Consider the following 14,094-nt stretch of genomic DNA (forward strand, 5'->3'; position numbering starts at 1 on the left):
GTAGGGTGGCTCGAAATAAAGTATTTGAAATCAAAACTAAATTTAATGTTATAAGAAAAACAGAGGTCATAATATTTGAATTTAAGTTATTTAATTTTGTGAAAATATTGTGTGTATACGAATACTATTTGTACATTTAAAATTAGTACTTTTTAATATTGTAAAATTTGTCAAAACGATTGAAAGTGTATGCAGCACTTGTTATTACACATCTAAAAAGAAGCCACCCTCGACAAAGTTCGGATAGTACCATTAGTAATATGCGTTTAGAAATTTATTAGCGGAAAGATAATTCTAACATAAGATTACATTGTTTATTCGTATTTGCGGTTCTATGTTATAATGATTTCTATAACATATAAATACAAATACACAAACACAAACACAAACGCAAAAGAAACAATTGAGGGCATAGTACTAACTACAGAATCTAAAGAACAAAAGCAGAGTTGGTAAATTGCTCACAAAGCAACCTCAACCGGAGAACGCCTAACCACTAAACTCCTTCGGATCGAGTTGCTTCTGGAGCTCTGATCACTGGTGGTCTTTGGCCTTTGAATCCTATGTATATCCGCCTTTTGTTGGTTAATATTGAGCTTACTCTTGGCAATTCCATTAACCAGTGACCGATCATCTCTTGCTTTTGCCTTTGCTTGACTTGTTGACGTGTGTTGAGGTCTAGCTTGTGTACTTTTAGGCAATGGTCTTGCTTTAAAGTTAAGATCCTTAGGCACTACGGCTTCCACCTTTTCCTACAGCATCAGACAATGTTCCATCATAAGCTCAAAATTGAAACTGGAACAGAGTAAAAAAAAACAGAGAATAAGTTATCTATGTATACCTCTTTCCTCTTCTCAGCTCGTTCGTTACTTCTGAAACTGAAACCATTAGTAGTTGTTCTCTTTTCTCTTGTAGCCACCAAAGGAGTTAGGCTCTCATTTTTCTTTGATGTTGTTGGAGCTTGAGATGCAACAGTTTTAACAATCCTCTTAGGCTTCAATTCCTTTTGTCTGCCATTCAAAACCACATAGACACTTAAAGAGTGAGTGGTGAAACACATTAGACATAAAAGTTACGTTGAAAATTATCTTATAATGCTACCTCTTAGTATTACAACTTGGAGAAGCTCCCTTTGTTAGGACAACTTCATGCTTCTTCGTAGAAACTTTGGTCGTTGAACAAGGAACAATTTTGTGGACATTTCTCAAAGGCTTCGATCTAGTTGCAGAGGAAGATGAGACTGTTTCATTGTTATCCTCATTGCGACTGATGTTAGTTTTCTCCAAAGCAACAGATAGAGAAGTATGATCATCACCATCAAAACTCACACAAGAATCACCGAACTGACTCGTGTTCTCCCACAAATTATCATCTTTCTCAGCACAAGTTTGATGATGAACAACTTCTTCTCCCCATGTTTGAGGTAAAACAGGACTCGGAAACCGGATCCCTTTCTTCTTGAAATGCGCTTCGAAATGAGCTCTCATCTGAGTAACAGAGCCAGGTTTAGAGAATCTCTCTGCCTCTTCAAGATATCTATTGTGAGAAAAGGATGATCTCCTCTCCCATGATAAAGATTCTTTCTCGAATCTTCCAAATGATACTGATCCCGAGTGGATAGAATTCTCCTGTATAGTCCATTAGGATTCAAATTAAAGTTTCTCTTGTTTCAAACACAATATTTGCGTAACAAGAAAAAAAAACCCTAGTTATGATATATATAAAACACTATCAGTTTGATTGAACTGAACGAGAAAAAGAATAAAGTTGAAAAAAATTACCAAACGGCTTAGGTTAAACGGCTCTTCAACCTCTCCCGCCATCTTATAATCTAGTAACTTGTTCGACGAGACTAGGTTAATATGTCCGCGGAGTTTAACAACTTTATGTCAAAGAAAATTAAAAGAAAACACAAAATCAAAGGATAGCTAAGGCTAAAAGATTTTGTATCTTGGAACAGAGAGTAGAGTATACGAAATTTGATGAAGTAAAATTTGGAGCACGAATGAGGAACTTGGACAAGAGGAGTCTCTAAATAAAAACGACAAATTCAGATTTGGAGAAGAAAGCTGACTAATCAAATAATCACGTTCATGTCATGTCAAGGTCACATGCACTTTCTCTTCTTTATTTGTTTTGTCTTGTTCTCGAACGGGCGCTTCTCACGTTCTCCATTATCACGGCCGATTAGTTCGGATGGTCATGATCGACGGTCGAGAGTTTCGAATGTGATTACGATTATTTGTAACCGTTTGATGTACGATTATTTATAACAAAGAGCGGAACGTGATTACTACATCGACGTGGGTAATTACTACACGCTTTCGACAGGTTCAAGTGTTGCCAAATCCAAGGGATAATTTTATTAAATCTGCTTGATGTATAAACATGAAATTATTTGTTCGAACAACCATTATTAATGTCCATTTGAATTTGAGTGACATGATTATATTAGCAATACAAACCAGTATGTAATATACTAATATGTGTCGGTCGTATATATAAGTATATATATACACGAGATTGAGATATCGATATTGGTCAGATTAGTACTAAGTCTACATGACTTTAAGATTGATACACGAATATATAGAGAAGAGGTTCGATAAAATAAAATTTTAAAAGATGATTTTTAAAAATTGAACATGTAAAACCATTTAGGATTAGGTCGTATACCAATACCATGGAGAGTGAACAAGCTTAAGGAACATAATAATTGAGACCTCACAATCCAAGCATGTGATATCATTAATAAGAAATGTCGTTTTTGGTAACCTTAGCATGGCAATTGCATGTGACTTCTCCCGCGGTTGCAGGAATAAGTCGTATATATATACCATATTTAGCTCATTTGCATATGATTCTCATTCTGAAGCTCTTCTCTTTGGTGGAAGTCCAATGAAATTTAATATACCAAATAAGAGATTGCTTTACAAAAAATGTGAATTATGCATATTAAGGTAGACATATTTATTGAAGATTTTTAGGGTCCAGCAGAAATGCAGGTAGAATCGTTAGACGTAATATCATGTGTTAAAGATAAAATGTATTCATCATGAACATGGTGCATGGTATATATATAACATTCGGACTATAGGTAACATTTAAACACACGTGATCGTAACTTGTAAGCGGTTAGTAATTTAGTAAATATCGAGTAGTCTCTTCGTTGTGCAAGTAAACGCTAATGATGGCGCCCCAGCCACTACAATATTGTATACTATTTATTATTTATTTTATCTTATAGTATGCACCCGGTAAAAATAAATTATGGGCAAAAGTACTATCTTTTACAAAAGATTAAAAATTACTAAAAGAGAATTATGAAACAAAACTACAACAAAGAGCAAATCTTAACAATCACTCTTTTGGCGGCACCGAAGTCTCAACGGTCACTTCTTCAGTCACTTCTGTTTCTTCTTTACCGTCCGAATCCAAAAGCTTCTGATGAATTGTATCCTGGATCTTTGTTACACCCTTCTCCACCGGTCCCATTGCTTGGTTTATCGTAAGAACCACATCTTTCACGACGCGCTGGCCACCGTCAATAACTATGTCCTGTACACTCTCCTTAATGCTTGTGCCAGATGCTTCAACATGAGTCTCTGTCTTCTCCACAAGACCACCTTCGTCTAGTTTCACTTCTGTCTTGCTAGTTTCGGATGTGATTTTACCACACTCTGATATAGGAATGTAGTGGTAAGGTTCAGCTGGGAAAACAAAGATATGAGCCACAGCTGCAATCGCCATCTGCCAATGTACGTACACCAGCAAGTAGTAGAATTCTTAGAAACATAAATTTTTCTAAAAAGGATCTCATATAGCATATGTAAATTTTGTCGGAGGGGCTATTAGTTACCTCAATGCAAATAAGGAAATCTTGTAGCCCGTTTTGGAATCTTCCTTCTTTTGGGAGTATACCATAATAACAAAGCAAGGCTATCCCGAAGCCTTGCCACCAAGTGGCAAACACAATAGCCTTAAAGCTAATGAACTTAGCCAACGGTTTTATTTCTTTAAGTCGTTCATGAGTCACGTTATAGAACTGCACCAAGCAAAACAGAGCCCACATCTGGCTGAAGTTTAGCACCACCACTATGTATGGGTATCTACAAAATCAAAGAATCATCATCACTAGATGATACTGATGGAAAAAAAAAAAAGAAGATGATATATAATAGTTCACATACCCGTAATACCATTTGAATTCACCATCACCATAGACACCAAGAAGCTCCAACAAAAATGTCAAGAAGGCACAAAAGGTTTTGAGGATCATCTAAGAGAAATATTAGAAAAAGTTCAAAAACATGCAATTGGGTTGTAAAAAAAAAAAAAAAAACAGATTCACTTGACTTACATACTGGACAAGACCAAACTTCTCTATCACAAAGAGTTCACGTCCCAAGACATATGGATCACACAAGAATTTCCAAAATGAATTCTTCTTCTTTTTACTCTCATTGTCTCCTCTTTCTAACAATGGTTTCTTTGATTCATTTTCGAGGAATTCAACAACTCTTCTTTCACCGCCTGAACATTCATATTGCATCTTGGTTTAAAGATGCAAAAATATAAATAGATAACGTAAAGAGAGAGACATCTAGTGTACACATAGCTTACCGAGACATGCAACCAAGTAGCTTCCAAAGGAATACAAAGCAAAAGCTTCATAGCAGTTTCTCAAAATGTCACAAGGCAGCGAGAATTTGGAATTGGACAAGGAAATTATCTATAACCAAAACCAGATTAATCAAAAACAGAATTAAGAGATCCACAAACTCCGAAAAAAAGGGAAGGAGAGGCTTACGGATTCCGCTGCATAAACTGGCACCATAAACAAAACAGAAACAATCCATTTTTGCTCCTACAATTATACTCAAAACTAATCGGTCACGCCGCGTGATATATACAACGTAAATTGAAGCTATACACAGATTTGGTTTTGTACGTACAGCGGGATTGGTGTAGAAACGGAGATGTTGGAGGATAGAAAACACGGAGACACAAATGGCAACGGCGGCGAATGATCCTCCGACGATCAAAGACGGAAAATGTAGATCTCTGTACGTATTTGTCTCCGTTACTCTCATTCTATCAAAATCACATTACACCCGTTCTGATATAGATGAGACAACATTATCATTTTGTTTCTGTTCTTTCTTTTTTTTTTTGGCTTTCTTCTTAACTGTTTGAAGGTTGTAACGTCCACGTGGCTAACTCTCGCAGATGCCAGAATTGCGTTCTTTGACACGTATTCCTCGCCGTCTGATATAGTCGATGTATAAAAAGGAAAGAACAAAATTGGTAGAGCAAATGAAATAACTTTGAGAAAACATATGTGGGCGGGCCGAAAGAAAAGTGGACCAAGAAAGAAGATTTTGGATCGTAAAAGGGAAATATAACCGTAACCAAATCATACTATTGTTGTCATAATTCGGAGTTTTATGTAGGCCCAAGTGTCTAAGTTGTCTACGAAAGCGTGGGCAAAAAATAGATATGTACGTATTCGTTAAAACATGGTTGATGGAACCTTAATGGATTAGTTAGAAGGCCCAAACTTAGCAACGGTTCAGTCACTTGTAACAGATGTCATATCATGTATGTGATGATGGAGAATTGGAGATGTTACAATAACAAAGAGGCGAATCACAAGTTTTCTGTTAAATTAATCGGAGGCAGATTTGTTGTCACAAAACAACATTTACACTTTTGAGTGAAAAAAACTTTTATGATTTTCTTTAAGAGGCATCGATGCTATTTCTTTGTGTGGACACACATTCCCATGTGAAAGAAACATCGACATAAATCTAAAAATCTTTTTGGTAATTTTTTATTTGTTTGTTATCAACAAAGAAAAAATAAAGATTGGAGGGAATTTAAGCTTTAACCAAGCGAAGATGAATGGGGTTGGCATGGGTGTAAATGTATTATATAATACGGAAAAAGAGTGTAAAAGTCCCAGTAACCAACAGTTCGCTTGTCGGACATTTCGAACCGGTGGTCCGTAGTTTCGCCGACACACATCGCCTGTCATTGCTCTCTTTTTTTTTGCTAATAGAAAGCATAAAATGATGTATATTAGAATAGCAATAATTACTTATGGTGGTGTACCACGAGAGAATGCAGCCACGCACACGAGGACACCACCATTCCCTATATCAATCCTAATCATTTTTATTTCATTGATTTTATCCAACTTTTTTTATTTATATAACCATTAATTTATCAAACTTAACTCCTCCACCTATACTACTCATTGAGATCTCTTGTTGTACCAGCTTTTTCTAGTTATCTTGTTCTTGTTGGAACTCATGTGTGCAAGAATCCCTATTTTCGGTCCAAACAATATCTCAAAAAGGAAAAAGATGATACAAAAAAGTAAGACTCTAAATTCTGATGATAAGCATAAAAAAACAAAAATTCTAATTATGGTCGTAGATAAGTTGTTTGTTTACAGTAGCTATATATATAATAAGATTTTCCTTTTTATTATGTATGATATGCATATTATTATTATTATTTTTATATATATACACGTTATTTTAAGGATATGGAGCTAGGAATACTCGTTAAAAATTACGGACGAAATAAATTAGTACTTCAAAAGAACGATAACGTTGTTTTCTCCTTTTGGGTCCATATATTTGTTACTACTCGTTTTGAAATGCATGCACACGATCAATCGTAGATGGCTAGATCCTAGATGCATACATTTCTCAATTATTATTTTTAATTATCAGGGAGCTGTATATCGTCCGTGCTGTCCACGGTCCACCCCATGAACTCGTTGGCTGTCGCAGCGTGGAAAGAAGGCGTAGGGGGAGTGTATGGCCCGATCGATATGATGTTTACGTCAATTTACAGTAAATCTTTTTGAAGCCTAAATCAAATTTTGATATAAGAACATGTAATGATATATAAATGTGTATATGAATTGGGTAAAGTCCAAGGAAGAGGGAGTCACAACTCACAACAAAGAGACAAGGAGACAAAGGTATATAGCTATAGAGAGCACATGAGGTGAGGGAGTGGGCCGAAAGAATAATGGAGGCATATACAGAATAAGAGTAGAAGCTAACAAGCAAGAAGCCGACATTTTTAGACATTGGCTCTTTTATTCACTCTTACAAATACAGTAGCTACTCACTCACTCTTAACATGTTACATATGTGATGTATGGCTATGCTTTTTTGCTTTTGGGGAATCAAATAACCGAGAAAAAATATAAAATATCAAGAATTATCGGGATTTAAAAAATGATTGAATGATGGAATTAAGAAATATAAAATTATTCTGTAAAATTGTAGTTATTAAAAATATGTAGAATCACAGATTTAGTTCATTAATAAGAACTAAGAACAAAACTATATATCCAAAATAAAATTATTAAGCTAATCTCCTTCCATCCATCTATGTGACGACCATACCGATAAGTACATGAAATTTCTGATTTAGTAAATTCTGATTTGGTATTATCGAGTTTCTCGATAATACCAATAAATAAATGTTTTCATACGTTGTATTCAAATTGATGGTGCACGAAGTTCATTACAGATTTTGTGCCACTTATGTTGGTTCTAAGATGACCTAATATGCTAATGTAGATGATTAACAACATTAATTTACCTTTTCAATGGCTGGTTAAATCCGTGATCGAAGATTATTTGTTGGAAGACTATTTCCGATTTTCTGAAAGGAATAGTATAAGAGTTGGGTATGTTCCCTACCACTTCAACATCTAATTCACACAATTTCGAACCCAACGATCATTCACCCACCAATATATGAACTTAAGATTGTACCACAATATATACTTCCCAACCATAATAGATAATACCATTACTAGTTTCTACTTTCTAGTTCAACCGAAATTTATGGATTTTCATAATAAAATCAAATGAGAAAACCAATTATAGTTAAGAGTTAATTAACAAAAATGCCATGAACAGTAAAAAAATTTAGTCAAGATGCAACTTTTTCCCTTTCTTTTCCACAATGTCACAACCTTTACATAAAAAGACATAAATGCTTCTCGATGAACACTATGCTGCTGATAGACAAAATACAGATGATGGACAAGATGCAGATGATGGACAAGATGCAGATGATAGACAAAATAAGGATGATGGACAAGATGTGAATGATGGACAAGATGTCGATGATCAACAAGATGCAGATGGTAGACAATATGCGGATGATAGACAATATGCGGATGATAGACAAGATGCGAATGATGGACAAGATGTGGATGATGGACAAGATGTGGATGATGGCCCACCCTAATCCACATCATCTTTTGGTTCACCCTCATCCACATTATTCTCTTTTGGTTCATCACCTTCTTTTGGTCCATCATCCTCTTTTAGTTCATCATTATCCATATCTTCTTTTGATTCACCATCTTTTTTTGGTCCACCATCACGACACTTTACTCTTTTTGTCTAATTATATTTCATAGACAACTTATGTTTAATAATATGGATAACTAATTTGAACTCGTGGACAATTTCGTTAATATAATTCTCGTAGACAAGTTATAAAAATGATTTCGTGGACAAGTTTATGACTTATTTTAATAACTCGTCCATCAAATCTCGTCCACGACAATCACTCTCTTTCATATAAGAGCATTTTCGTCTTTTAATCACATGTAAACAGTGAAAATGTAGCATTTTTAGAAAAATAAAGCAAATATAACATTTCCCAAAAATTTTATAAAAAATATGGCATTTTTGGTAAAAATCCCTATAGTTAATGTTGGTGTTTCACGCTATAAATGGTTGAACACAAACCACATGGATTCACCTCTTGTTCGATTACAACTTGAATCTTGAAAGTAATAAAGAAACAATCAATAATATGTGAACAGAATTTAAAAATAGATTGGGTTAAGTCCTTCGTTCACCGCAAAATCAGGAGTAATAGTCGGAGACTCTAGTTAACATATTAAAAGTAGCACAACATATTATGATCTCACGTCACGTAAAATTGGGTCACTTTCAATCGTTTTCCTATATTTGCCAACATACCTAGAAATAAGAAAGAAAAAAAAAGAGTATGAAAACAATAAAAAGCAGTAAAGCACTTTACACCACACCAAAAAAGCTGTTGTCAAAAAAAAAAAAATGTCAAAAACATCAATCAAGTATTATTTTTCTATGATTTTTTGCTTTTGACTTTTTTTTTTATATATAACTTTCTGCTTGTTAATGTTATTTACTAATTTATATCTTTTTATTTTTCTATATGTAACTTGTATGGCATCACACAGCTTTACGATAAACGACGACACAAAGCGTTTTGAGTGCAAAAGCGCCTAACCCACTTCTTACACCAATGAGACATACCAATCTCCTTATGGCAAACTAAAACCAATGCTCTATATGGTAACTAAACTAAAACTTTGTCGAGTGGTGTACTTGTCTAAACAGCATCAAAAGTTCTGCTAGACAAAAAAAAAAAAGTTCGGCTAGATCCTTTTGAGAAAAGAAAAAACTTTCTCAACGTCCAAGTTTTTTTTTTACGTCGGTAAAAACGGTACGTCTAACATAAAATTTCAAGTGACTCAATTGGTAAAATGGTTTAAAATAAAAGTTCAATGGGTTGAGATGTTCTGGACTCACTTTGTCCCTTATTATATTAATGAATAGCCGAATTGTAAGAAAATAATTTATCTTTTTCCTGATCTTATTCAAATTATATGATTACGATTTTCTTCATTTTATATTTTGATGTAAGTATAAAATATAGTCATTCACGTCATGAAACAACAGCAAATATTTAATAATATACTTCGCGCCTAATGGCTACCTTAGAGGTCATGTTTCTATTTACTCGATGATGGTTGGTAAAATAGTCGTTATTTGTGAGAAAGTAAAAGGGATAAGAGGAAAATATACAAAAACACACTTTTGGCAAAAGAAATAACCTACACAGTAACAAAGAAAAAACTATATCTACTTGATTCTAAACACTCCGAATGTAAAAGAAAATATTGCAAAATCACATATATGATAACAGGTTGTGTCTTTCTTATCCAAAAAGAAAAGAAAATAGAAAAGCGTTTTTGGATCTTCAAATCAAATCTTAGTCCTCTGTTTTGTCCGCTTTCCCTTGTTTTGCTCCTCTTGTCTTACTCATTTTCCATCCCCTTCTTTCTCAAATAATCCCTAGAATGTATATATATGGACAAGAACAGGGTTTTTGGATCAAATCAAATCTTGGTCCCTAGAAATTTCTACTAATCCTCTTGTGTTACATTACATTCTCTAGTTGATTAGTTGCGTTCCACTAAACTTGGAATTATGTTGTTTCTCTTTATCCTCTTCTGTTCAAGCAGAAAGTCTCCATAACATAGCTTATAGCCCGAGTAAAATGTAGTAGACAAGTGTGATCGGTAGTGCGATAAGCATTCCGAATATAACCCTGCAATACCAATAAGACATTAATAAAATTGGTAATCTCATCTTACATATGGAACGTTTTAATCTTGATTCAATGTAATGTACTTACCCTGTACTCAAGATTGCTGGATGAACATTGTACTCCTTTGCAAACACGAACGGCACAATCCCTTGAGGCAATGCTGCCTACAATGTTACCACAAGATTTGGTTTAGTTACTTCTTGCAAGGAAATAAGAGGAGATTTTTGTTAAGTACTAACAAAAATTAATTTTAATTTACTTGAACAATGGCCACACGCAATAGGTCGCCGCGTAATCCGATAGCCATTGCTGCCACAGCCATTACCGCTGGTCCTGTGAAGAATCTCACCGCCATTGCAAAAGTTGCCGTGGAATTTCCACAAGCGATCAATTTGGGTTGCAAGGCCATGAACAACCCTTCACCGTTTTTTCACATTTCAATAAATTAGTTTCCAGTTTCCACTCAAAACAATAAGTGATGAATGATGCATACATACATGTAAACGTAATCTAAATCCAATAAATGGTGATGACGATGATGCATAAATGTACATTGTAAGTCCAATCAACTTCCACTTAATATGGGGACCACGACAACAATCAAGAACACGAGCTATGTCCTCCCACCACGACCGTGTATATAATACGTTGTCGCATCAATGACCCTACCTGTCGGATGGTCCATACCGTAACGGGTCATCCCGAAAAAATCTTAGAAAAATACCAACCATATTTGACTATCCGAATCCTCAACTAAAAAAATTACAAAAAACTCCGTACGATTTGTGTATGCTGTGACTTTTGATTGGCGTAAAAATAGAAAGAATAATTGAGTTAACGGGAAAAACAGAGTAATAAGAATGACTCACCCAAACTGAACATTGCCATACCAAGACCAGCATCTGAGAGAATTGAGATTGACTGTTGAATGATTTTAGGCATTGCCACATCCCACCTTCATAATCCAAAGTACTATAATCATTACTCTCACTTAAAATCTCATAACAATGATAAGTAGTTAGTTAACTTTTGATTACCTGAAAGCGACAAGAGCGTAGATGAGACCAATGAGGCTAGAGTAAGTGTTTGGGTTCCTTATGAGTTTCCTCCACACCATAATCAATATCAGCCGAGTCATCACACTAGCTGGCGGCATATGTTTTACCGGTACGGTTTCACCTGTTTCTATAACTTCTTTAGGGTTTAGCTCTGCCGTTGAGTTACATCGAAGCTTGTGTAGTCCGGTAGGCACTTCCTTGACTCTCTCCGATTCTTCTGCACCGTCAAAGTCTCCGTTCATCGGACCAGCTGCAGAATTTAAGCAAATATCAGATTTGTGACACTATGTTATATAGAAATAAAATTTAAGTAAAACCTTTGGTTCTCACCTCTTTGAGGAGGATCAGAGATCATCATTCGAATCTCTTTTGCACCGCCCTGATCAGATTTTCCGGTTTGTTCGGTTGCTCCATTATCAACTTGGAGACCCGCTCGGTCCGAAACGGGTGACCCGTTGGATCCCCAAACAAACATATGTAACTCCTTAGCATCATGACTATTGGATTTTCCAACATGATGATTATCTTTCTGAACTTTACTACCGGTTTTAGTATCGGTAGTAAACTTCGGGTTCGGAGCTGGATACGACCCAGGAGCTCCTCCCGGGTAATACCCGAATCTTGGCGATGAAGCCATAGCACAGCTCTCCTCAAAATTCGAAGGTCTAGGAGTTGGTCCTCTAGAGGACTGAACAGAGTACATATCCGCCGGACCAAAATTCGAAAGCCGGCCACCGGGAAATCCCATCATAGAGTAAAAATCAGAATGGTTGAAGTTAGAACCTCTCGGAGTTGTGTTAAGACTATAAATCTCAGCACCGGTGAGATTCGAGGGACGTGGAGTCATATTAGTACCACCACAAAAAGATCTCCGTGAAGCGTTTGATTTCCTAACCGTAACATGAAGCTTACCGTCGTCTCCGATTTGAGCATCGGTTTCAAGAAAATCATGTCCGTCTAAAGAAACAACATCGGACTCAACTTTGAACGAAACGATCGAAGCACCAGTCTCTGGAAACTGCTCCATGATCAAGATCTTAGCTCCTCTGTATTCGAAGAGAAAGAGAAGAAGCGTGTACCAGATTATACACTGGAGTACAACGATCTGAACCATGAGCGAGCCGGAGTACTCGCCGTACATGGCGATCAAGAGAGGTATTCCCATAACGAGAGTGTTTGGGAGAGTGGAGAGTGAGAAGATTGTGATGCTCCACTCAAGACTACCGGAGCGAGTGAAGTTAGCCCAGAGGATTAGTAGAGTGAGCATGATTAGTTTCTGGAGTGTGTCGGCGGCGATGAACCGGAGGTTCATGGCGTAAGGGTTGTTCGAGGAGATGAAGTGGAAAGAGAGGAGAGGAACGGCGAAGATGGCGACGAAACGGTTTATGCCGGAGCATTGATCCGGTGAGAAGATCTTCCACCATCGGACTGAGCCGTAAGCGAGGATCATAGCTACGTAGAGTGGTATCACCGCCGTGAGGACGGTGTAGAGGTCGTGCCATGTGATCATTGTTTGTTCGCCGGAGTGGCAAAAGTGTAAATTTTTGATGTGTGTGAGAAACCGTTAGGAAGTGGAGTTAGTGTCAGTGATTGTACTCAGTGTGATGACGGAAGCTTTAAACAGAGAAGGTAGTGTGTGTGTGAGAGAGAGAGAGAAAGAGAGACAGAGAGAGAGAGAGAGAGAGAGAGAGAGAGAGAGAGAAGAAGAAGAATTTGATGATTTTTAGTTTTACGAGAGATGTCCCTTTACAGCTTTTTTATACAGCCGAGCCAACACATGACGACCTATGTTCCCTATTTTTTTCTTTTTATTTTACTTCTTTTAACATATTTTTATAAATGTTTATCTGTTTTTGTACCTTTTTATTTAACTATCTATCTATTTCTGAGCTTTCCCCTAATTTCTGTATCATTTATTTTGAAGATAATGTAATGAAATACTATATCATACTATTAGACATCATGTGGTATGAATTATCAATTATGTTTCGAAATAGACTGACATTTTACAGATGTGTTTACTTGGATACGTATATATTTGTGTTTTTTTTTTCCTTTTTTGACATCATTATTCAATATAGTGCTTAAATGTCAACGATTAGGTTCATAGACATACTGTTTAAAACTACCAATTATTTCTTTTGAAATTTTTAGTGTGTATTATATCCATATAGGAGAAGTTTTTTTCTAACTGTAAGAATGTGACATTTGGCACTCTAGTTTGGTGACACACATGTTATTCTGGTTAATTTTAAATTTAACATTCCATTTTTTTATTTGATTTTATTATATTTGTATCTTACGTGGTGTATAGTTTGTTAAAAAAAAGATAATTGTTGTATAGTCTGTTTTCTAAATTTTTTTTTCAACATTGTTACAAAAAATATTCCTTCTATTTTTTAGTTTTAACATCTAATATATTTCATAACGAAATCATACACCATAGAACTTAAAAAAAAATACCGATCAACCCAACTAAAAAATATAAACAAATTAAAACCAAATAAGAATAGAAAATGGTTTCATATTTTAAAAGTAAAAACTAAAACCAAATTAATTTATGATAGACTAATTTAAAAATATAGAAGATTTTCTAATATATATACAC

General features: G+C 35.5%; 3 protein-coding genes across 4 annotated transcripts; all 3 read right to left on the bottom strand.

Moving 5' to 3' along the window:
- Positions 1 to 273: 273 nt before the first annotated feature.
- LOC104776430 (protein WVD2-like 7) lies at positions 274 to 2,240 on the bottom strand. The gene is made up of 4 exons (XM_010500506.3): positions 1,782 to 2,240; positions 1,102 to 1,628; positions 842 to 1,010; positions 274 to 752 (listed from the first exon to the last, which is right to left on the bottom strand). The coding sequence occupies exons 1-4, from the start codon at positions 1,821 to 1,823 to the stop codon at positions 462 to 464; spliced, it is 1,029 nt and encodes a 342-aa protein (XP_010498808.1). The 5' UTR covers positions 1,824 to 2,240; the 3' UTR covers positions 274 to 461.
- Positions 2,241 to 3,206: 966 nt separating this feature from the next.
- Positions 3,207 to 5,368, bottom strand: LOC104776431 (protein LAZ1 homolog 2-like). The gene is made up of 7 exons (XM_087508776.1): positions 4,956 to 5,368; positions 4,811 to 4,867; positions 4,624 to 4,732; positions 4,361 to 4,533; positions 4,191 to 4,279; positions 3,860 to 4,109; positions 3,207 to 3,750 (listed from the first exon to the last, which is right to left on the bottom strand). Exons 1-7 carry the CDS (start codon positions 5,091 to 5,093, stop codon positions 3,361 to 3,363), a joined length of 1,206 nt encoding a protein of 401 aa, XP_087364902.1. The 5' UTR covers positions 5,094 to 5,368; the 3' UTR covers positions 3,207 to 3,360.
- A 4,531-nt stretch (positions 5,369 to 9,899) lies between these two features.
- Positions 9,900 to 13,343, bottom strand: LOC104776432 (auxin efflux carrier component 7). Of its 2 annotated transcripts, none has more exons than XR_015590944.1 (6): positions 11,817 to 13,281; positions 11,466 to 11,736; positions 11,298 to 11,383; positions 10,688 to 11,097; positions 10,516 to 10,592; positions 9,900 to 10,428 (listed from the first exon to the last, which is right to left on the bottom strand). XR_015590944.1 is itself a non-coding variant. In XM_010500507.2 (6 exons), the coding sequence occupies exons 1-6, from the start codon at positions 12,994 to 12,996 to the stop codon at positions 10,362 to 10,364; spliced, it is 1,839 nt and encodes a 612-aa protein (XP_010498809.2). In that variant the 5' UTR covers positions 12,997 to 13,343; the 3' UTR covers positions 9,900 to 10,361. The 2 variants fall into 2 exon arrangements, 1 of the variants encoding a protein (XP_010498809.2); XM_010500507.2 differs by having other exon boundaries at positions 10,688 to 10,845; positions 11,817 to 13,343.
- Positions 13,344 to 14,094: the final 751 nt, after the last annotated feature.

The sequence above is a fragment of the Camelina sativa genome, chromosome 3, assembly GCF_030686135.1.
Source record: "Camelina sativa cultivar CO46 ecotype springtype chromosome 3, ASM3068613v1".
Lineage (NCBI taxonomy): Eukaryota > Viridiplantae > Streptophyta > Magnoliopsida > Brassicales > Brassicaceae > Camelina > Camelina sativa.